Source organism: Physeter macrocephalus, chromosome 4 (genome assembly GCF_002837175.3).
Source record: "Physeter macrocephalus isolate SW-GA chromosome 4, ASM283717v5, whole genome shotgun sequence".
In the NCBI taxonomy this organism is placed as follows: Eukaryota; Metazoa; Chordata; class Mammalia; order Artiodactyla; family Physeteridae; genus Physeter; species Physeter macrocephalus.
The window spans coordinates 24,886,026-24,908,352 of NC_041217.1; the positions used below are offsets into that span (position 1 = coordinate 24,886,026).

Below are 22,327 nucleotides of genomic sequence, written 5' to 3' on the forward strand. Positions count from 1 at the left end.
GCCGCGGAGCGGCTGGGCCCGTGAGCCATGGCCGCTGAGCCTGCGCGTCCGGAGCCTGTGCCCCGCAACGGGAGAGGCCACCACAGAGGAAGGCCCGCATACCACCAAAAAAAAAAAAAAAAAAAAAAAATGCTGACTTGATATCTCCCAAAAGTTGTCTCCCAAGCACCTCAAATTCAACAAGCCCAACCCTAACAACAGAAAAACAAGTTCCCAACACCCCACGTACCTTTCCCTGTGATCATACACTCTATTTATTCTTCTCTTATTACAGGAGAAAAACGTAGCTAAGGTTGCTCTTTGCTTATGCGCCTGCTCAAGTACACTTTTCTCCTCTCTGTCCTGAATCATCTACTGGTACTTTCTATCAGATTACAAGCATGGTGTTATTTCTGAGATAAATTTCTCCTCCAGTTATTATCTCGTTGCTTTTATTATCTGCTTGCTCTTACAATTGCTCTCCTTCAAGCCTTTGGATCCATTATGGGGTTTCTGCCCACTACTGTTCCACTGAAATTGTTCTTATCAAAGTCACCAGTGACATTCATATTGTTAAACTCAACTATCAATTACATGGTCCTCATCTTATTTGATTTAGACCTCATCTAATTTAACATGTAGACAGATTTGATATGCATTCATCATAACACCAAATTTGGACACCAAATTTGCCTGGTCATCTTCCTATCATTCTTACCGCTCTTTCTCTCTCCACTTTGCTGTTTCTTCCTCATTTCCAAACTTCTAAAGATTGGAGTGCCCCAGGTTGCAGTCCCAGGACTTCTTTTCCATCTATATTCATTCACTAAGTGATCTCATATAGTCTCACCCCTTTAAATATCATGTGAATGATAAATACTCCCAGGATTTTATCTCTAGCCCTGAAATCCAGACTAGTCTGTATGATGACCTACTTGACATTTCCACCTGGATGCCTAAAAAGCACCTCAAACATAATTTGTTTAAAGTGAGCTCCTGATAGTCCCATCCCCAAAATGCTTCTTCTGTAGTTTTCCTCTCTAAATGGTAACTATATTCTCCTAATTGCTAAGGCCCAAAACTGTAGCATCATCCTTGATTTTTCCTCTTTCTTTCTTACCCGATATCTAGTCTATCAGCAAATATCATTATTTTTACCTTTTAAAGAAATCGTAATTCGAACATTTTTCACAGCCAATTCTGCCACCACCCTAGGCCCAATCCACCATTATCTTTTGCCTGGATGATCGCAATAGCCTTCTAAATGGTTTCCCTGCTTTTTCTCTTATCTAGTTCAGACTTTTCTTAATCTAGTAGTCAGAATAATCCTGTTAAAACACAAGTCAGTATTTGTCCATTTTCCACTCAAAATCCTGCAATGCTTCCCTGCCATGGTTTTACTGAGATTAAAAAATTGTAAGTCACTGAACATGACTTACAAAGCCTTACATGATCTGGCCCCCATTACCTCTCATACGTACCTCTCACTATCCTTTCCCCTCAACTCTGCTTCATACACATTGGCCTCTTTTTTAAGATTATTATTTTAATAGACTTTATTTTTTAGAAAGGTTTTAGGTCCATAGCAATACTGAGAGGAAAATACAGAGATGGCCCATATACTCAGAGTGGTGTGTTTGTTACTACTGATGAACCTACATTTGACACATCATTATCACTAAAACGTCACAATTTACATTTGGTTGTATAATGACATATATCCCCTATTACAGTTTCATACAGAGTAGTTTCACTGCCCTAGAAATCCTCTGTACCCTGCCTATTCATCCCATCCTCCTCCAATCCTTGCAACCACTGATCTTTTTACTATCTCCATAGTTTTGTCTCCCCATTATTTTTTTTAAGACTTCTTGCTCCTCATGTAAAATGTTCTTCTCATACATCTGTATAGATATCTCCCCCACTTTCTTCAGTCCTTACTGAGAAATCACCTTCTCAGTATAATTTTCCCTGGTTATTTCATTCATATATATATATATAAAATTTAATTTTCCCCCTTAATGCTTCACATAGCCCCCATCCACTGCCTTATTTTTTGTTCTTAGAATTTATCATTACCTATATATTACCTATCCTATATCATTACCTATATATTCTGTATTTTACTTATTTCATTTATATTTTGCTTATAGTCTTTCACCATAATTAAAGGAAAGCTCCATAAGGAGAGAGAATTTTTATCTGTTCACTGTTATGCCTCCAGGGCCTACAGCAGTGCTTTCACATAGCAGGTTCTAAAAAATTTTGCTGAACGAACAGACCAAACTGAATTAAACTTAGGCTTCCAATATAAGTTGAGAATGACAATAACATACATTCAGTTACCTAAAACCTAGAAACTTGAGTATCACTGATAATTTCTCCTGCGTCTAATTTCTCATATCTGGTTATCATGTCATCCAGGTTCTGTCTTCTCGGTAGACCCTCTGAATCCATAAACTTCTCTCCATCTTCACTATCATATCTAAGGTCCAGCCCCCTCATCTCTCACAGCTAGATTACTATCTGCAGTCTGCTCCTTCCAATCCATTCTCTCAACAGTAGCAAGAGGGTTCTTTCAAAAATATAAATATTGATATAATCATGTAATTTTCCTTCAATGGTCTTACGACTCTTTTCCTTTCTAGTCTCATTTCTCACCACTCATCTTTCTTTTTATGCTTCCACCATAATGAACAGCTTTCATTTTCTGAATGTGCCATGCTACCCTTTTCCTCTAGATCTTGGCAAATTCTGCTAACCTTTGCCTGGACACTCTTCCACAGCTATATATTTCTTATATCTTTGGTCTTAACTCAGAAATAATTTTGTCCAAAAAACCTAGACACACCAGAGTTATCTTTTGTGCCTCTTCTACGGGTGTTCCTATACTTATCCTATTTGCTTTCCTATGATGCTGTAATATAATTTTCTATTTACCAATCTTGACTTTGGTCTTCTTGAGGACTGGAATATGTTTATTGCCTATGTATCTCCAGTCCTTAACACTGAACAGGTATTCAATAAATAATTATTACAGGAGTAAATAACTTGAATCTTACCTCTCTCTCCTGTTTTTTTCCAATTTGTCTTTCAAAATCATAATTTCTTTGTTGAGAGCAAGTTGCTGGCCTTCTGAATCATGTAGTTCTTTCTTCAGATTTTTAATTTCATTTGCATGTATTCCTTCTCTCTTGGACAATTCTTCTTCATAAAAGATACTTTTCTTTTCCAAATCAGTCTTTAGTTTGGTTATTTCTTGCTGATGTTCTATGCTACATACTCCTGGTGAGTAACTAATTTGTTTTTTCTACAGAAGTAATAATAAAAGATTAATCTGTAAGAATAATAAAATATCAACTAACAACTCTTTCTACAATATAAAGAACTGTTCATATAACTGAATATTATTTTTGTATATTATTACATAAAAATAATTCTTTATGCAGGCTATTAACCTTTTGCATGCCATATGTTGCCAATATTTTTCTAAGTGTGTATTCCTTTATTGCTGTATTTTACAGTCTTCTTCACACCAAGATTAAATATTTATCTGTATTTTCTGCTGGTACTTATATAATTGTTTTACATTTAAATATCTAATGTATATATAATATTGTTGGTGTATGGAGTGAAGGAAAAATCTAACTGCATCCTATTTCTGATGTGGAACTAATAAAAGGTTATAAATACATTTGTGTCTTTAAAAGATTAAATTGGGGAAGGAGTGGTAGAGCTAGAATGCACAAAAAGAAAAGGGAGAAAGAAGGCTTCTGCAGTGGTCTGGGAAGAAATGGCAATAATCTAACATCTATGTATCTATTCTAGAAAAAAATGATACACCTCTTCACATTTAGGTAGGGCTTTAAGAAGGGGAAATTTGGTTGAAAGACATCTTTTTTAGAAATGAGGTTGAAATACACTCTTGGTATCAGTGAGAAAGGTTCTTCCAGGTAGTAGCTAAGGTAAACAGAAGCATACAGAGGTTATGACTATAAGATTTCCTGAGCTTTTTCCTGAGTAACTTTTCTATTACCTTGTTACATGCTATTTTCCCAGGTGATCCCACAATAAAACTTTTAAAACCCAAAGAACCTATAAGCTTATGTTTAGTGACAAGGAATCCAGATCTGGAGGACACTGTATCCTTTTTTGAAGTCAGTATTAAGGGCAGGAAAACTAGTAACAGTCCTTGATTTAAAGTCCAAAGAAAACTATGCTAGCTTCTTCACATTTGAGGTCTATAATAGGCATCAACGTGGGCCTGAGAAATGTTTCTGGGATAGTCACTGTAATGTTAACCATTTACTCAAAACTGCTTATGAAGTGCCTACCATATGCAGGACCCAGATTTTCCAGTGGTTTCTGAGTCAGCCTGACATGCAAAGCTTGGTGGAAACTGGGAAGAGCCATGTCAAGTCATGTTCTTGCTCTTATGCAACTTCATGAAAATGGTGCCTAAATCAACATCTGCAGCACTAACCACTTATCGTACTACTCTTTCATTTTTCTAATCACCTAAAGAACACTTTTAGTTTGCTGCTCACTTTAGTATAGTTTGTCTGTTGTGATAGCAGTAGATGTACTAGAAGTTTCAAGCAAAAATTACCTTGAAATCAAAACCTCACAAAGATACCACCAAAAAAAGTTATAAACTCATGTCACTAATTGATAAGAACGTAAAAAAGCCAAATAAAATGCTGAGAAACAAAATTAAACCATAGGTAAAAAACAGAACAATCTACTGAAAAACAAGTTTTATTACAGGTATTGAAGGTAATTTAATATTAGCAAACATTAATAACTGGGCAAAAATTAAATTAACTCCATGTGATAATCTCTGTAAGTACCCCTGCCCAAAAGTATTTGATAAAATCTAATACCAATTCCAAAATACTACCCCAAGTCCCACACACACAAAAAAAGAGTTCAGTAGTTCTCTTAAGAAATAACCTCTTTCAAGCTATCAGACAAAATAATACTTTCTAGTGAAACACCAGATACATCCAGGAATAATAACAACAAAAAGGATGTCTTCCATTATCTCTCTTATTTAATATTAGATTTTACATATTCTAAGTAACATGTGAAATAGTTACAAAACATGAATAGTTGAAAATCATGATCATTTCCACTTAATATAACTGTTCGCTCAGAAAATGCAAATAAATCCACTGAAAAGTGTTGGAATTGATAAAGCTGAGTAAAACAACTGCATATTAGATAAATATAAATCACACAGTACTTCTAGACAGTAGAATAAGCAATAATAGTAAAAATTTTCATTAATAAAAAATTTTCATTTGTTTTTAATAGATCCAACAAAAATCACCAGCAACTAATACACACAAGTAATAACAACAGTGAATAATTTGTGTGAATTATATGAAAAAACTACAAGTCTTTATAAAAGATTTAAAGAAGACAATATAGAAAAATACCAAGTACTTGAAAGGGAAGATTGAATGTACATATATTCAATGTTTCTTAAATTATCTTCCCTGTAAATTTAATTTAAAAATTTTAAATGTGGGAGGTAATACTGGGTGAGAGATGGAGACAAATGTTCTAGCACACAGGCAAAAATAAACTGGTAAAAATACCAAAGAAAATCCTGAAAAAGCACAGAGTAAAGAAAGAGAGAGGGTAATGTTCTTTTCAGATGTTAACATATACTATAAATTTCTTTTTAATTTTTTTAAAAAAATATTTTGTCTGCATTGGGTCTTCGTTGCTGCACGTGGGCTTTCTCTAGTTGCAGGGAGTGGGGGCTACTCTTCATTGCAGTGCGGAGGCTTCTCATTGTGGTGGCTTCTCTTGTTGCAGAGCACAGACTCTAGGCGCACAGGCTTCAGTAGTTGCAGCACACAGGCTCAGTAGTTGCGGCACACGGGCCCTAGAGCACGTTGGCTTCAGTAGTTGTGGCCCGTGGGCTCAGTAGTCGTGGCGCACGGGCTTAGTTGCTCCGCGGCATGTGGGATCTTCCCAGACCAAGGATCAAACCCGTGTCCCCTGCATTGGCAGGTGGACTCTTTTTCTTTTATAAATTTATTTATTTTTATTTATTTATTTTTGGCTGCCTTGGGTCTTCGTTGCTGCATGTGGGCTTTCTTTAGTTGCAGCGAGCAGGGGTTACTCTTGATTGTGGTGCACATGCTTCTCATTGAAGTGGCTTCTCTTGCTGTGGAGCACAGGCTCTAGGCACACGGGCTTCACTATTGTGGCACGCGGGCTCGGTAGTTATGGCTCACGAGTTCTAGAGCGCAGGCTCAGCAGTTGTGGTGCACAGGCTTAGTTGCTCCACGGCATGTAGGATCTTCCCGGACCAGGGATCAAACCCGTGTTCCCTGCGCTGGCAGGCGGATTCTTAACCACTGCACCACCAGGGAAGTCCCTACTATAAATCTTTAATAAAGTATCAGTGTAACAGATCTCCCCAAAATAATTTAATTCAATATGTGAAATACTGTCAATCACTGAGGAAAGCAGTGATTAATTAATGGAATTGAAACCACAAGCTAGCAATTAAAGAAAAAAATGATTCTCATATCATACCATTTAGCAAAACAAACTCCAAATGGATTAGAACTAAATATCTTTAAACCCAATAGAAACATCCAGGAAAAAGCAGAATTACGTATTTAGCAAACTCTGAAAAAAGAAGGACAAGCCAAGCTTCGAAGCAATAGAAGAACTATTGAGGAAAATAAAAACAAATCATCTATAATTTGAAAAAGAAACAAGACCAAAATTAAAGGGCAAATGATAAACTGGTAAAACTAAAACAGTTGCAGAGAAGATAAACAGTCCAATTTTTACTATGCAAAGAGTTTATAAGAATTGATAAGAAAAACATTAAGACTACAAAATTAAATGGGCAAATGACTTAAAGAGATAATTCACAAAGAGAAAATATGATTAATAAATGCAAGAGAGAAGAGATATGGGAACATATGTATATGTATAACTGATTCACTTTGTTATAAAGCAGAAACTAACACACCATTGTAAAGCAATTATACTCCAATAAAGGTGTTAAAAAAAATAAAAAATAAAGATGCTAAAACAAAACAAAACAAAACTTTCACTTGAAGCAGCAAAAAAATAAAAATAAAAAAATAAATGATCTACTAAGAAAGCAAGAAATGCCTCTCATACTTGCAAAAATTTGTGTCATGTATCAAGTGCCTTAAAAATGATCTGACCACTTCATTTCCAGGTATCTGTTCTAAAAGAAGTGAACAAAAGGGTCCATGGCAATTATTATACTGCAAAAGTGAAAAATAAATACAGTCAGCTTGGGGGGATTGGTTCCAGGTCTGTCCACCCTCCATTACCAAAATCTACGATTGCTCAAGTCCCATATATAAAATGGAGTAGTATTCGCACATAACATACTCTCAAATACTTTAAATCATCTACAAATGCTATGTAAAAGTTGCTAGGGCATGGCAAGTTCGAATTTTGCCTTTTGGAATTTTCTCCCCCACACCACCCCAAACAGGGCTCTCTGTATCTGCAGACGTGGAAACTGTGGATATGAAGGGCCAAGTGTATTTAACAGTAGGAAATTGGCTAAGTGGATATTCTTCTATAATCATTAAAATTATGTTTGTGACAATCACATAATAATGAAACAGAGAAAAAGCTTATATCACACTCTCAAGTGAAATATAAGGGTTAAGGGTTGAATTGTGTCCCTCCAAAATTCATATGTTGAAGCACTAAACACCAGTACCTCAGAATGTGACCATATTTCGAACTAGGGCTTTAAATACTGCATGATCTGACTTATGTGTGGAATCTAAAAAAGTCAAACTCTTAGAAGCAGAGAGTAGAACAGTGGGTGCGAAGGGCTGAGGGGGTAGGGGAAATGGGGAAGTGTTGGTCAAAAGGCACAAATTTCAGATATGTAGGATAAATAAATTCTAGAGATCTAATGTAAAGCAGGATAACTACAGTTAACAATACTGTACTGCGTACTGGAAATTTGCTAAGAGAGTGGATCTTAAATATTCTTAGCCAAAAAAAAAGGAAGGAAGGAAGGAAGGGAGGGAGAGAGGGAAGGTAGAAGGAAGGAGGTAACTGAGGTGATAGACATGTTAATTAGCTTGATTGTGGTAAACATGTCACGATGTATACATATATCTAAATATCAGGTTTTACACCTTAAATACATACAATTTTAAATTGTCATTTGTACTTCAAAAAGCCTGAAAAAAAAAAGAAAATAAAAATAGGGCCTTCACAGAGGTAATCAACTTAAAATGAGGTCACTTGTGTAGGCCCTAATCCAATATGACTGTATCCTTATAAATAGAAGAAATTTAGACTCAGAATCATGCACACATTGAGAACATCATATGAAGATTAAAGCAGAAATCAGGGTGATACATCTACAAACCAAGGAACGCTAAACACTGCCAGCAAACCATCAGAAGCCAACTCTGCAAACACCTTGATTTCAGATTTCTACTGCCATAATTGAGACAGTAAATTCCTGTTTTTTAAGCCACCCAGTTTGTGGGTATTTGTAACAACTGCCCTAGCAAACTAATACAGTGGGGTAAAAAAACTCCTGTGGTATATGACCGCAACAATTGGAAAGTACTTTTTTTAAAAAACAGCCTTTCTCAAGTAAAGTCAATAGGGGAGAGGGGAGGTATATCTAACAGGGAGGAGAGGGCCCAGTGGAAGGAAGAACCATAGAAGGAAAGATACCCAGCGGAAGTTATATCTAAATTGAGACCTGAGCGTAGAATAGTGCTGGCAACATATACAAAAGTCTAGATACTAGAGAAAACCTGATGTATGAGCAGGGAAACCCAAATAGTAAGTTAAAATCTCGAACAGCAAGGACCTCATAAGGTAAAAGCTATGTTACAAAGTTTGAGCCTCTTCTGAAACGCACAGTGGTACCATGAAAGGATTTTAAGCACAAAACTAAAAGACTTTAAAACTACTATTCTGACTACAATATGAAGAACAAATTTTTTTCAACTAGGGGGAAAAAACCCCCAGGAAAACCAGACAGAACATTACATATTTATCCAGACAAGAAATGATAGCTGTATTAATGTTTGAAAAACAAAATATTAACCAAGAAAACAGCTTTACTAAGATATAATTCACATACCATACTATTGACCCATTTAAAGTGAACAATTCAATAGCTTTTGGTATACTACATTAATTATTTTAAAGTGGTAAAACATATATAACAAAAAATTGCCATTTTAACCATTTTAAATGTACAATTCAGTGGTATTACATTCACAATGTTGTGCAAGCATCAACACTGTAATTTCTAAAACTTTTTCATCTTCTCAAAGAGAATTCTACAACCATTAAGGAATAAACACCCCACTATCCCCTCTACCCTGCCCCTGGTAATCTCTATTCCACTTTCTAGCTCAATGAATTTGCCTATTCTAGATATTTCATATAAGTAGAATCAAATAATATTTGTCCCCTTTCATCTACCTTCTTTCACTTAGCATAATGTTCTCAATATTCATCCATGTTGCATGATGTATCAGACCTTCACCCCATTTATGGTTGAATAATTTCCATTATATGTACTTGCCACATTTTATTTCTTTATCTGTTGATGAACACTTGGGTTGTTTATACCTTTTTGGCTATTTTACTAATGTTTTAATGAACACTGGTATACAAGAGTCTGTTTGAAGTCCCTGCTTACAATTCTTTTGGGTATATAACTAGGAGTTGAATTACTCGGTCATATGGTAATTCTACGTTTACTTTTATTGAGGAATCACCAATTGTTTTCATATTCTTGCGAGCACTTATTTTGTTTTTGTTTTTAATTTTAGCCATCTTAGTAGGTATGAAGTGGTATCTTGTGGTTTTAACTTCATTTCCCTAATAATTAATGATGTTGAACATCTTTTCATGTGCTTATTGGCTACTAATATATCTTCTTTGGAGAAATGTCTATGCAAGTTATTGCCCATTTTTTGATTGGGCAGTTTATCTTTCTGTTAAGTTGTAGGAGTTCGTTATAAATTCTGGATATCAAACCCTTATCAGATATTTGATTTACAAATGATTTCTTCCATTCTTTAGGTTATCTTTTCATTTTCTTAAAAATGTCCTTTGATGTAATACAAATAAGTTTTTATTTTGATGAAGTCTAATTTATCCATTTTTTGTTTTGTTGCTTATGCTTTCTGTGACTTAAGAATCTACTTCCAAACTCAAGGTCATGAAGATTTACCCCAATGTTTTCTTCTAAGAGTTTTATGGTTGTAGCTCTTATATATAAGTTGTTGATCCATTTTGAGTTAATTTTTTAATATGGTGTAAGGTAGGGGTCCAAATTCATTTGTTTACATGCAGAAATCCAGCTGTCTGGCACATGAGTTGAAGGAACTATTCTTTCCATACTGAACAGATTTAGTACCTATGTGTACCTATGTCAAAAATCAATTGTGGCTATAGATACATGAGTTTATTTCTGGACTCTTAATTCTATTCCAGTGGTCTATATTCTTATGCCAGTGTCATATTCTTTTTATTACTGTGATTTTGTAATAAGTTTTGAAATTGGGAAGTGTGGGTCTTCTAACTTTGGCTTTCTTTTTCAAGTTTTTTGGCTATTTGGGGCAATTCCACATGAATTTGAGGCTCATATTTTCCATTTCTGCAAAAGGGGCTGTTGATAATAGGGATCGAATTGAACCTGTACATCACTTTTGGTAAAACTACATCTGAACAATACTAAGTCTTCCTATTCATAAACATGGGATATCTTTTCTTTATTTTAGGTACCCTTTAATTTCTTTCAGCAACGTTTTATAATTTTCAGTGCACAATATTCTTGGTTAATTTTATTCCAAGGCATTCTTTTAGATGCTATTGTAACTATAATTGCTTTCTTAATTTCACTGTGGATTGTTCATTGCTGACATAGGAACACAACTAATTACGACATGTTGGTCATGCAACCCTGCGGTTGTTTGTTTTCTTATTGAGTTTTAAGAATTCTTTGAATATTTGGATAACAGTTTTGTATCAGGTATGTGCATTTTCCTACAGTCTGTGTCTCGTCTTTTCATTCTTGGCCATGACTTTCATAGTCCAGAAAATTTCAATTTCAGTGAGATCTAGCATAGTAATTCTTTATTTCATGGATTGTGCCTTTGGTGCTGAAAGTAAAAAGTCATCACCATACCAAAGATTATCTAGGTTTCTCCTACGTTATCATCTAGGAGTGTTAATAGTTTTGTGTTTTACGTCTAGGTCTGTGGTCCATTTTGAGTTAATTTTTGTGAAGGGTGTAAGTTCTGTGTCTAGATTCAATTTTCTTTTTTTTTTTTTTGCATTGATGTCTAGTTCTTCTAACACTATTTGTTAAAAAGTACATCTTTGTTCCACTGTATTGCCTTTGCTTTTTTGTCAAAGATGATTTATCTGTATAGTCTCTTGCCAATAACATATTGTCTTGATTATTGCAGTTTTATATGTCTTGAAGTCAGTATTCCAGCTATGTTTTTTTTCCTTCACTATTGTGTTGGCTATTCTGGGTCTTTGCCTCTCCATATAAACTTTAGGCTTAGTTTGTTGATACCTACAAAAGAAGTTGCTGCAATTCTGACTTGCACTGCATTAAATCTGCAGTTGAAGATGGGAAGAACTGACATCTTATAAGACACCTAATACGGAGTCTTCCTATCCATGAACATGGAATATCTCTCCATTTATTTAGTTCTTCTTTGATTTCTTTCATCAGAGTTTTATAGTTTTCCCCATACAGATCTTATGCATATTTTGGTATATTTATACTTCAATATTTCATTTTTGTGGGTGCTAATGTTAATAGTACTGAGTTTTAAATTTCAAATTCCACTTATTCATGGTTGGTATATAAGAAAGTGACCAACTTTTGTGTATTAATCTTGTACCTGCAACCTTGCTATAAATGCCTTATTAGTTCCAGGAGTTTTTTTGTTAATTTTTTTGATTCTCTACATAGACAATCACATCATCTGCTAACCAAGACAATTTTATGTCATCTTTCCCAATCTGTATACTTCTTTTTTGTTTTCTTGTCCTATTGCATTTGCTAAGACATACAGCATGATGTTGAAAAGGAGTAGCGAGAGGAAAAATCCTTGCTTTGTTCTTGATCTTAATGAAAAAGCTTTAAGATTCTCGCCATTAAGTATGATGTTACTTTAGGTTTTTTGATAGGTATTCTTTATCAAGTTGAGGAAGTTCCCCTCTACTCCTAGTTTACTGAGTTTTCATCATGAATGAGCATTAGAGTTTGTCAGATGCTTTTTCTGTACCTACTGATACGATCAGGTGATTTTTATCACATCAATGATGCATTATATTAATTCACTTTCAAATGCTGAACCAGCCTTGGGTATATGGGATGAAATCCCATTTGGTTGTGGTGTATAATTCTTTTTATATATTGTTGGATTCAATTTGTTAATATTTTTTGAGGACTTTTGCACCTATGTCTATGAGGCTTTCTACATTGGTCTGTAGCATTCTTTTCTTGTAATGTCTTTGTCTGGTTTTGGTATTAGCATAATTCTTGCATCACAGAATGAGTTAAGAAGTATTTCCGGGCTTCCCTGGTAGCACAGTGGTTAAGAATCCACCTGCCAGTGCAGGGGATACGGGTTTGTGCCCCAGTCCGGGAAGATCCCACATGCCGCAGAGCGGCTGGGCCCATGAGCCATGGCCGCTGAGCCTGTGCATCCGGAGCCTGTGCTCTGCAACGGGAAAGGCCACAACAGTGAGAGGCCCGTGTACCGCAAAAAAAAAAAAAAAGAAAAAAAAAAAGAAGTATTTCCTCTATTTCTATCTTCTGAAAGCAACTGTAGAGAATTGTCATGATTTCTTCCTTAAATGTCTGGTAGAATTCACCAGTGAATACATCTGGGCCTGGTGCTTTCTGTTCTGGAAGATTATTAATTATTGATTCAATTTCTTTAACAGATAGAGCTGTTTCAGATTATTTATTTCTCCTTGGTTAGTTATGGGAGCTGTGTCTTTGAAGGAATTGGTCCATTTCATCTAGGTTATCAGATTTGTAGGCAAAGAATTAATTGTTCATAGTATTCCTTTATTAGCCTTTTCATGTACATGGGTTGCATCCTGATGTCCTGTCTTTCATTTCTGATATTAGTAGTGTCTTGTCTCTCTTTTCTTTTTTTCTTTGTATTTGTGTTTTATTTTACAATCAAAGGTTTAAAGATATAGCAGAGACTACAGCAGGCAAAACACAGATTAAGCATATTCTGTGCAAAAATATTTACCACAGAAAAGAGAAGAAAAATTTTAAAAGAATTATAGTGTGAAGGTAATTATAAATATATGAAATAATATAAACTATACTAATAGGTAATTCCCCTTCTTTTCAAGTTTCCAAGGGAATTATTAAATTTATGTAAGGTATTCAAACTTGTAAGTTTGAAAATCTGTTTGAAAGACATTTTTACTGGAAAAATATAAGTGACCAAATTGTCTCAAATCACCAATAAAATAAAGCACTGAGAAGCTACTATGTAATAACAAAGAATGTGTTACAAGATAATTTTTTCAGATTTCAAAGAAGAGTTTATTTCTATGAGCACAGAGAAAAAAAGAAAGCTTTACTTTATATAAAATTAAGATAACCCTGAAACAAAACCTGATCAAAACACCAAATAATAAAACCAGACTCATCTCAGTATCATGAAAGGATGTTGAATTTTGTAAAATGACTTATGTGCATCAATTAAGATGATCATGTGGTCCCCCCTCCCTTTGGTTCTTTTAATGTGATGTATTACATTAATTTATTTTCTTACAGTCAACCACCCTTGCATTCCTGGGATAAACCCCACTTTGCCATGGTTTATAATCCTTTTAATATGGCTTTGGATTTGGTTTGCTGGTGTTTTGTTGAGAATTCATACGTCTATATTCGTTAGGAATACTGGTCTGTAATTTTCTTTTTTTGTGATATTATTCATATGGTTTTGGTATTATGGCAATGCTGGCCTTATGGAATGAGTTAGGAAGTGTTCCCTATTCTTGTATTCTGTGGAAGAGTTTAAGAAGAATTGGTATTAATTCTTCCTTAAAAGTTTGGTTCAGTTCACTAGTGAAGCTATCCGGTCCTGGGCTTTTCTTTGTCAGGAGGTTTCTTATTACCAATTCAATCTCTTTGCCTGTTGTTAAGTCTGTTGAGACTTTCTATTTTGTCTTGCATTTAGGTAATTTGTGTGCTTCTCGATCTGTCCATTTCTTTTAGATTATTTACTTTGTTGGCATAAGGTTGTTCACAGTATTCTCTTATAATCCTTTTTCTTTCTGATGATAGGTATTAATATCCACTTTCATTTTGATGTTAGTTATTTGTTTTCTCCCTTCCTCCCTCTCTCTGTCAGTCTAGACAAAGGTTTGTCAATTTTGTTGATCTCTCAAAGAATGAACTTTGGTTTCATTCCCTTTATTATTATTATTCTGTTCTCATTTTATTGAACACTGTTCTAATTCTTATTATTTCCTTCCATCTGCTAGGTTTGTTTCCTGTGCTCTTCTTTTCCTAGTTCTGTAAGATATAAAGTTAGGTATTTGCTAATTTCCCTTGTGATTTCTTCATTGACCCACTGGTCAGTTAAGAGTGTCTTATTTCATTTCCACACTTTTTTTTTAACATTCCTGTTTTCCTTATGCTATTGATTTCTAGCTTCATTCCATTGTGACTGGAGTAGATACTTTGTGTGATCTCAATCTTTTTACATTTATTGAGATTTATTTTGCGGCCTAATATCTGGTCTATCCTGGAGAATGTATTAATTGCACTTGAGAAGAATATGTATTCTGCCGTTGTTGGGTGCAGGGTTCTATATATGTATCTGTTAGCTCTAGTTGGTTATATTGTTGATCAAGACATTTATATGCTTATTTATCTTCTGTCTATATGTTCTATCCATTTCTATCCATTTTTGGAAGTGGGGTATTAAAGTTTCTAACTTTTATTCAAGAACTTTTTTTCTCTTCAATTCTATTGAAGAGTATTCTTAATGAAGTAAAGATTCCTACAACCTTTTAAAGGGGCCAAAATAAGTTTCAAAATTTACATGTGTATACCTTTAAATCAAGAAATTCCACTTTTAGAAAATATCTTAAAGAAATAGTAGTACGATAATAATAATAGCACAGTTATTGAGCCTTTACTTTGTGCCAGGCCATGGGCTAAGCATTTTAAATGCATTAACTAATTTATTGGGTAGTTTTATTATTATCCCAAATTTCCCAAATCTGTAAATGATACAAGAGATTATGAGTGTCTGATATGTAGGTAAACACATGTGACTCAGAGTTTTCAATGAGCAGTGTTTGTTACAGAAAAAAATAAAAATCTAACTAGTGGACAGAATGGTACTAAGAATTAGAAAACCTGGCTTTAAGTTGTACTCTATCATTTAAGACTATAAAATCCTAAACTCATCTGAGTTTCGCTTTCCTCAAATGCAAACCACAGTGTGCACTTTGTGATTCTTGTGTTTACCAAAATCACCTAAGATAGTGCTGAAAACAAAGTGGTCCCTGACTGAAAGTTATTTGAGACGGTAATGTAGTGACTTCTATACACTAATCCTGCTCTAGAAACATAGATTATTTATAGAAGAAACATCTCTGTTTTGGAAAGCTAACCAAGACTGTGCAATCATGATTAATCAAAACAAAACAAATAATATACCAATCTATGTTTTCAATAAGCTAAGTCACAGTTTAGGTGGGGAGACATTTTGTGAATAAATAATTATAATAAGAGCTACTGTAAAGTTATTAACAAAATTCTATAGCAGCAGAGAATAAGAAATATTTAGACTTCCTGAGATGACATTCAACTTCATTCTTGTATTTGCTGGGTGAATAAGATACTAGACTAGGCACGCAAGGAGCGTGTGGAGGTAGTGGCTGGCAGACAATGCAGAGGAATTGGGATATGCAAAGGGTAGAGTTAAGAAAAGGCAGACATCATATTCAGATTATAATTTAGTATTATAGAAATACAACGTCAATTAATCCTAATTCTCTCACTTTGACATATATAATATTATTATTATAGCTAATAGTTACTGACCACTTATGATGTGGCAGCTTACATACACGTATATGTACTCCTTACATGAAACCAGTGAGATAGGGTTTTAAAAATGAGAAATTAAGGTCCAAAGAGACTAAATGTTTTGTCCAGCGTTACACAGCTGGTAACTGATGAGGCTAGGCTTTAAAACCAGATAGTCCAACTCTCAAGCTGGTACAAAGATTTCCCTTGCTAAGCACTTCTGCTGAGATGTTTAAATCCAGGCCAATTATCATCTCATCCCACTTAACAGAAGTATCTGCAAAGCTACCTCTGAGCCTCTCCTAAGTCACTTAACAAGACAGAGGATCTGGACATCTAACCCTGCCTCCCATGAGATTACCAATAGATCTTGTCAAGGTATGCAGCCCTTCATAAATATTTTAACTCCTTCCTGAAAGATTTCTTCTCCCCACTATATACAGCCTTCCCTTTCCTTACAGCATGATTAAGAAGTCTATACCAGCTTCCTATCGATAAGAATGAGAATTAAGAATACTATGTTTGAAGGATAGCTAGTTTTCACTCTACACCAAAAAGAGAACATAACATAGTCCTGTTAAGCAGAAAGGGGAGAAAATTAATTCAACTTCATAAATATGAAATCAAACAATACCTTCAGTCCCTCTAATTCATTTTCCAGTTGCTTAGAATAGTGCTCGCTCTGTTCGCGCAATTTCCTGTCTTTAGATGCTTCAGCAACTACAGCTTCTGTACGAACTTCCAGCTTTAAAATAAAATGAAAAAAGAAGATTTCATGGTTATAATTGTTTCTCCAATAAAATGTTTCCCCATGGGAATTTACCTTGCAAAAGATAGATAACTCAAATATTGAAATTCATATTAAATATTATTACCAAACTAAAAAAAAAAACCTCTTTTCAAAAATTAAAGAATGAAATATATATTATTTCACTAGTCTGAAAAAGCAGCTTTAATCACTACCCCATGGGCACTACAAATTTGCCTGACTACTAACCTCTTTTTTGGCTCTTTCTGTTCTGCGCAGTTCTTGCCTTAAGCTTTCAACTTTTTGCATCACCAGGTCCACCTCTTCTTCCTTATCTCGGACATGGCGAGCTAGTTTCTGTTTCTGGGTGTGCAATTCTGTTAGCCGCTCATTGATCTCCATGAATTCCTGCATGGCCAGTTTCCTCTGACAGTGTGCGTCTTTCAGTTCTTTGGATTGGTTTTTTAATCGTTCACTAGCCTGGACTAGTTCCTACAGTTTTGTAAAAAGAATATAAGTTACCAATTCTGCACCCTAGGGACCAAATTTGGCCATCAAAATATTTATCATGAAGTCAAGAAGAGCCAAAATTATTCACCTCAGAACAAAAGTAAAAGAAATGAACTACTTTTGAACAGATACTAGGAGCATGGTGCTTTGTTCATATTCTCAATTCCTTATGCTAACATGCTAACTGCAAAGGAATAACTGATTTAACCTTCCAGTACCTTAGTTTCAATAAATAAATAAACAAATAAAGGTATAGGAATACAAGATACAATGGTAAAGATAAAGATTGTGAAATTTAATGGATATCTGCGAGATTTTAAAAAATTATGTCAAATGATTACAAATGATAAAAACAAGGGTTGTATTTGATGTGGAGACTAACTCATGGGCCAGCAGCAAAGAGAAAAGCTAATTAAAGTGAGAAACTTAGAAGGAGCTGAAGTAGACTTGGGTCAGTAGAACCACCTGCCTCCCAGCAAAAGGAAATGCAAACCTTCTTTGAGGAAAAGAGTCTCAATGATATCTATTTTTTTTTTCTTTTAAGAGCATACAAATATGAGCTCACAACCACAGATTTCCCAAACACCCAAAGGACAAACAACCACAAGCAAACATTACAAACAATAAAAATAAACCCCAATTGTATCTGGATATTAGAACTATCAGATACTGATAAGATTGCTATACATGAAATGTTTGAAGAAATAAAAGGAAATCATAAAAATAGGAAAATGACAAAAGACTATTTAAAATGATGAGGCAAAAAGACTATGAAAAACTGTTTATAAAACATTGTATAGAGCATTTAGAAATGAAAAAACGTAAGTATTAACATTAAAAACATGAATCCACCAATATAGAAAGCTCTACCTTTATGAAGAAAATTAAGAAGAAACTCAAACCCACAAACTTTAAAAATTAAAGTATATAACATTAAATAAAAATTAAAAAAAAAAAGAAATCAGAGGGAAAAAACACAAATCACCTATTCCCCATCCTCAAAAAGGAAAAAATATATATAATTAGAGCAGACATCTAAGAAGTAACAATAGGGCTTCCCTGGTGGCGCAGTGGTTGCGAGTCCGCCTGCCGATGCAGGGGACGCGGGTTCGTGCCCCGGTCTGGGAGGATCCCACATGCCACGGAGCGGCTGGGCCCGTGAGTCATGGCCGCTGAGCCTGCGCGTCCGGAGCCTGTGCTCCGCAACGGGAGAGGCCACAACAGTGAGAGGCCCGCGTACCGCAAAAAAATAAAATAAAATAAATAAAAAATTTTTTAAAAAAAGAAGTAACAATAGTAACAGGAGGACATATTTTTTAAAGAGATAATAATTAAAATTGTACACACAGAAAAATTACTTTTGAAGTATGAGGCTAAAAAATAATGAGATTCATACAAACACAAATTGACAGAGCTTACCACAACCAGATCTGAACTTAAAGGAACCTCTAAATATTTATTTCAGGAAAATGAAAAATGATTTTAGAAGGAAGGTCTAATGAAAGAGAAGTGGAGGGCTAAGAAATTGGTAAACACAAATACGAACGTAAGCAAACTTGTATATAAGATTGTATTATTGTCTTATTTGTACAGTAAACAAAAAGGACACAACTAACATATTGGTCCAAAAAAGCACAGTAGTTGGGAAGAAGCAATAGAGTTAAAGGTCCTCAAAGTGTATGGGAGCAACAGTTTAAGATACTGGGTTGGCCAAAAGGTTCATTTGGTTTTTCCTGTAAGATGGCTCTAGTAGCGCTTAGTTGTCTTTAACTTCATTTGAAACAATTTTGTTAGATTTTCTTGTGACACCTGTCATAACAGTATGCATTTTAAAAAAAACATCAAAACTGGTGAATTTTTGTGTCGCCATTTTAATACTGAAGATGGAAGAAAAAAGCAACATTTTCAGCATATTATGCTTTATTATTTCAAGAAAGGTAAAAACTCAACTGAAACACAAAAGAAAGACTTGTGCAGTGTATGGAGAAGGTGCTGTGATTGATTGAACGTGTCAAAAGTGGTTTGCGAGGTTTCATGCTGGAGATTTCTTGCTGGACGATGCTCCACAGTCAGGTAGACCAGTTGAAGTTGATAGTGATCAAATCGAGACATTAACTGAGAACAATCAATGTTATACCATGCAGGAGATAGCCAACATACTCAGAATATCCAAATCAAGCGTTGAAAATCATTTGCACCAGCTTGGTTATGTGAATTGCTTTGATGTTTAGGTTCCACATAAGCAAAAAAAAACCTTCTTGACCGTATTTCTGCATGCAATTCTCTACTTAAACGTAACGAAAACATACCGTTTTTAAAGCAAATTGTGATGGGCTATCAAAAGTGATACTGTACAACAATGCGGAAAAGAAGAGATCGTGGGGCAAGTGAAATGAACCACCACCAACCACACCAAAGGATGGGCTTCATCCAAAGAAGATGATGTTGTGTATACGGTGGGATTGGAAGGCAGTCCTCTATTATGAGCTCCTTCCGGAAAAAGAAAACCAAACAATTAACTCCAACAAGTACTGCTCCCATTAGACCAACTGAAAGCAGCACTCAACAAAAAGCATCCGGAATTAGTCAAAAGAAACCGCATAACCTTCCATCAGGGTAACACAAGACCGCATGTTTCTTTGATGACCAGGCAAAAACTGTTATAGCTTGGCTGGGAAGTCTAATTCATCTGCTGTATTCACCAGACATTGCACCTTCAGATTTCCATTTATTTCAGTCTTCACAAAATTCTCTTAATGGAAAAAATTTCAGTTCCCTGGAAGACTGTAAAAGGTACCCGGAACAGTTCTTTGCTCAAAAAGATAAAGTTTGGGAAGATGGAATTATGAAGTTGCCTGAAAAATGGCAGAAGGTAGTGGGACAAAAGGTTGAATACGTTGCTCAATAAAGTTCTTGGTGAAAATGAAAAATAAGTCTTTTATTTTTACTTAAAAACCGAAGGTACTTTTTGGCCACCCCAATATTAAATTTTAAAAAAGATATTAAATTTAGACTTTGTTAAATATGCACGATAAAATTCAATACTACTAGAAACTGCTAGAATGAGTAATGAGTAAAATGAAAACAAGAAAACAAAAACCTCAATTAAAAATCAAGAAAAAAATTTTCAAGATGAAAAGAATTCTGGAGATTGGTTTTACAACAATGTGATGTACTTTACACTACTCAATTATACACGTAAAAATGATTAGGATAGTAAATTTTATGTTATATATATTTTGCCACAATTTTAAAAAAGAGCAAACTCAGCCATAAAAAGAATGAAATAATCCATTTGTAGCAACATGGGTGGACCCAGAGACTGTCATACTAAGCGAAGTAAGTCAGAGAAGGACATACGTCATATGATATTGCTTATATGTGGAATCTAAAAAAATGGTACAAATGCACTTATTTACAAAACAGAAACAGAGTTACAGATGTAGAAAACAATCTTATGGTTACCAGCGGGGAAGTGGGGAGGGATAAGTGGGAGATTGGGATTGATATACACACACTACTATATATATAAAATAGAAAACTAATACGGACCTACTGTATAGCACAGGGAACTCTGGTCAATACTCTCTAATGATCTATATGGGAAAAGAATCTAAAAAAGAGTGGATATGTGTATATGTATAACTGATGCACTTTGCTGTACAGCACTAAGTAATACAACATTATAAACCAACTATACTCCAATTAAAAAAAAAAGAGTGAGAAAGGAGATAAAGATAAGCATAGAAAATGCATGACAAACAGAAAACAAAAAGTGGTAGAAACATGTCCATATAGATTAGTTATCAAAATAAGTATAAAAGGAATAAGTTCACCAGTTAAATGCAGTTTGTTATACCAAATTATGAAACACAATCTAGACTTAAATAGAAAAAGCATTATTATAGCAATGATAAAATTCTATTCACTAGAAAGAAATTCCGCTCTAAATTTTTGTGCATTCCATAAGATAGACTCAAAATATATTAGAAAAAAAATTGCTAGAACTTCACAGAAAAACTGGTGAATACATCATGAGAAAATCCAATTTTTCAATCATTAATAGATAAACCAAGCAATTAAAAAAATAGTGAATATAAAGAAGATTTGAAAAGCTCAATTAATAACCTTCAGGTATATTTAGAAGCTTGCATCCAACATTGGGAAACACATTCTTCTTAAGCATATATTGAATATTTAAAAATGAAAAGGTCTAGATCATGCAGTAATTCTCAGTAGATTTCAAAGAACAGATATCATACAGATCAAGTTCTTTAATAATATTACCATTAAAAGAGAAATAAAAAATAACAAGGCTAAATTCCATAATAACTCACAGATCAAGGAGAAAACTCATAAAGGGTATTAAAATATTTAGAACTAAAAAAATTTTAAATACAGAAAACAATAAAAATGTTTAGTAAAGACTAAAACTTGGGGATGCAGTAAAAGGTATTGTATATACATTGGGGGAATTTATAGCCTGAAATACTTACACTGAAACTAAAAAAAAGTTGAAATTCAATGAAATTCCACATAAAAAGTTAAGAGACAACAACGCATTAACTACTTCCCCCAATATGAGATGATAATAAAGAACATAAATTAATGAAAAGGAAACATGAGAATAATGAAGATCAACAAAGCCAAAAGTTTGTTCTTTGATCTCACTAAATATCTGGTGAGGTCAAACAAGGGAACAAGAATAAATGCACAAAGAAATAATATGAAGAAAGAAGGAGAGGTTATAACTACAAATCTAGAAGAAATCAAAAAAGGTAAAAGGATGCAATGAAAAATTTTATGCCAGTAAATTTTTCAACTTAAGAAATGAACAAATTCCTATAAAAATAAATTTAGCAAAACTGTTTCAAGAAGAAATAGAATGCCTGAATAGTCCTATAACAATTAAAGTAACTAAACCACTAGCTAACAAAAATTCCCCATCCCCCCAGTGCGAAAAAATCTCCAGACTCGGATGATTT

General features: G+C 34.4%; 1 protein-coding gene across 16 annotated transcripts in view; it reads right to left on the minus strand.

Moving 5' to 3' along the window:
• Nucleotides 1-22,327, minus strand: part of CDC42BPA (CDC42 binding protein kinase alpha) — a 306,437-nt gene that overhangs the window by 96,563 nt on the left and 187,547 nt on the right. For all 16 annotated transcript variants that reach the window (XM_024130600.3, XM_055084055.1, XM_028488396.2 and 13 more), the window contains exons 13-15: nt 17,082-17,324; nt 16,719-16,829; nt 3,042-3,289 (exon numbers count right to left, since the gene is read on the minus strand). In XM_024130600.3, coding sequence (XP_023986368.1) covers nt 3,042-3,289; nt 16,719-16,829; nt 17,082-17,324 — 602 coding nt within the window. The remainder of the gene's footprint in view (nt 1-3,041; nt 3,290-16,718; nt 16,830-17,081; nt 17,325-22,327) is intronic.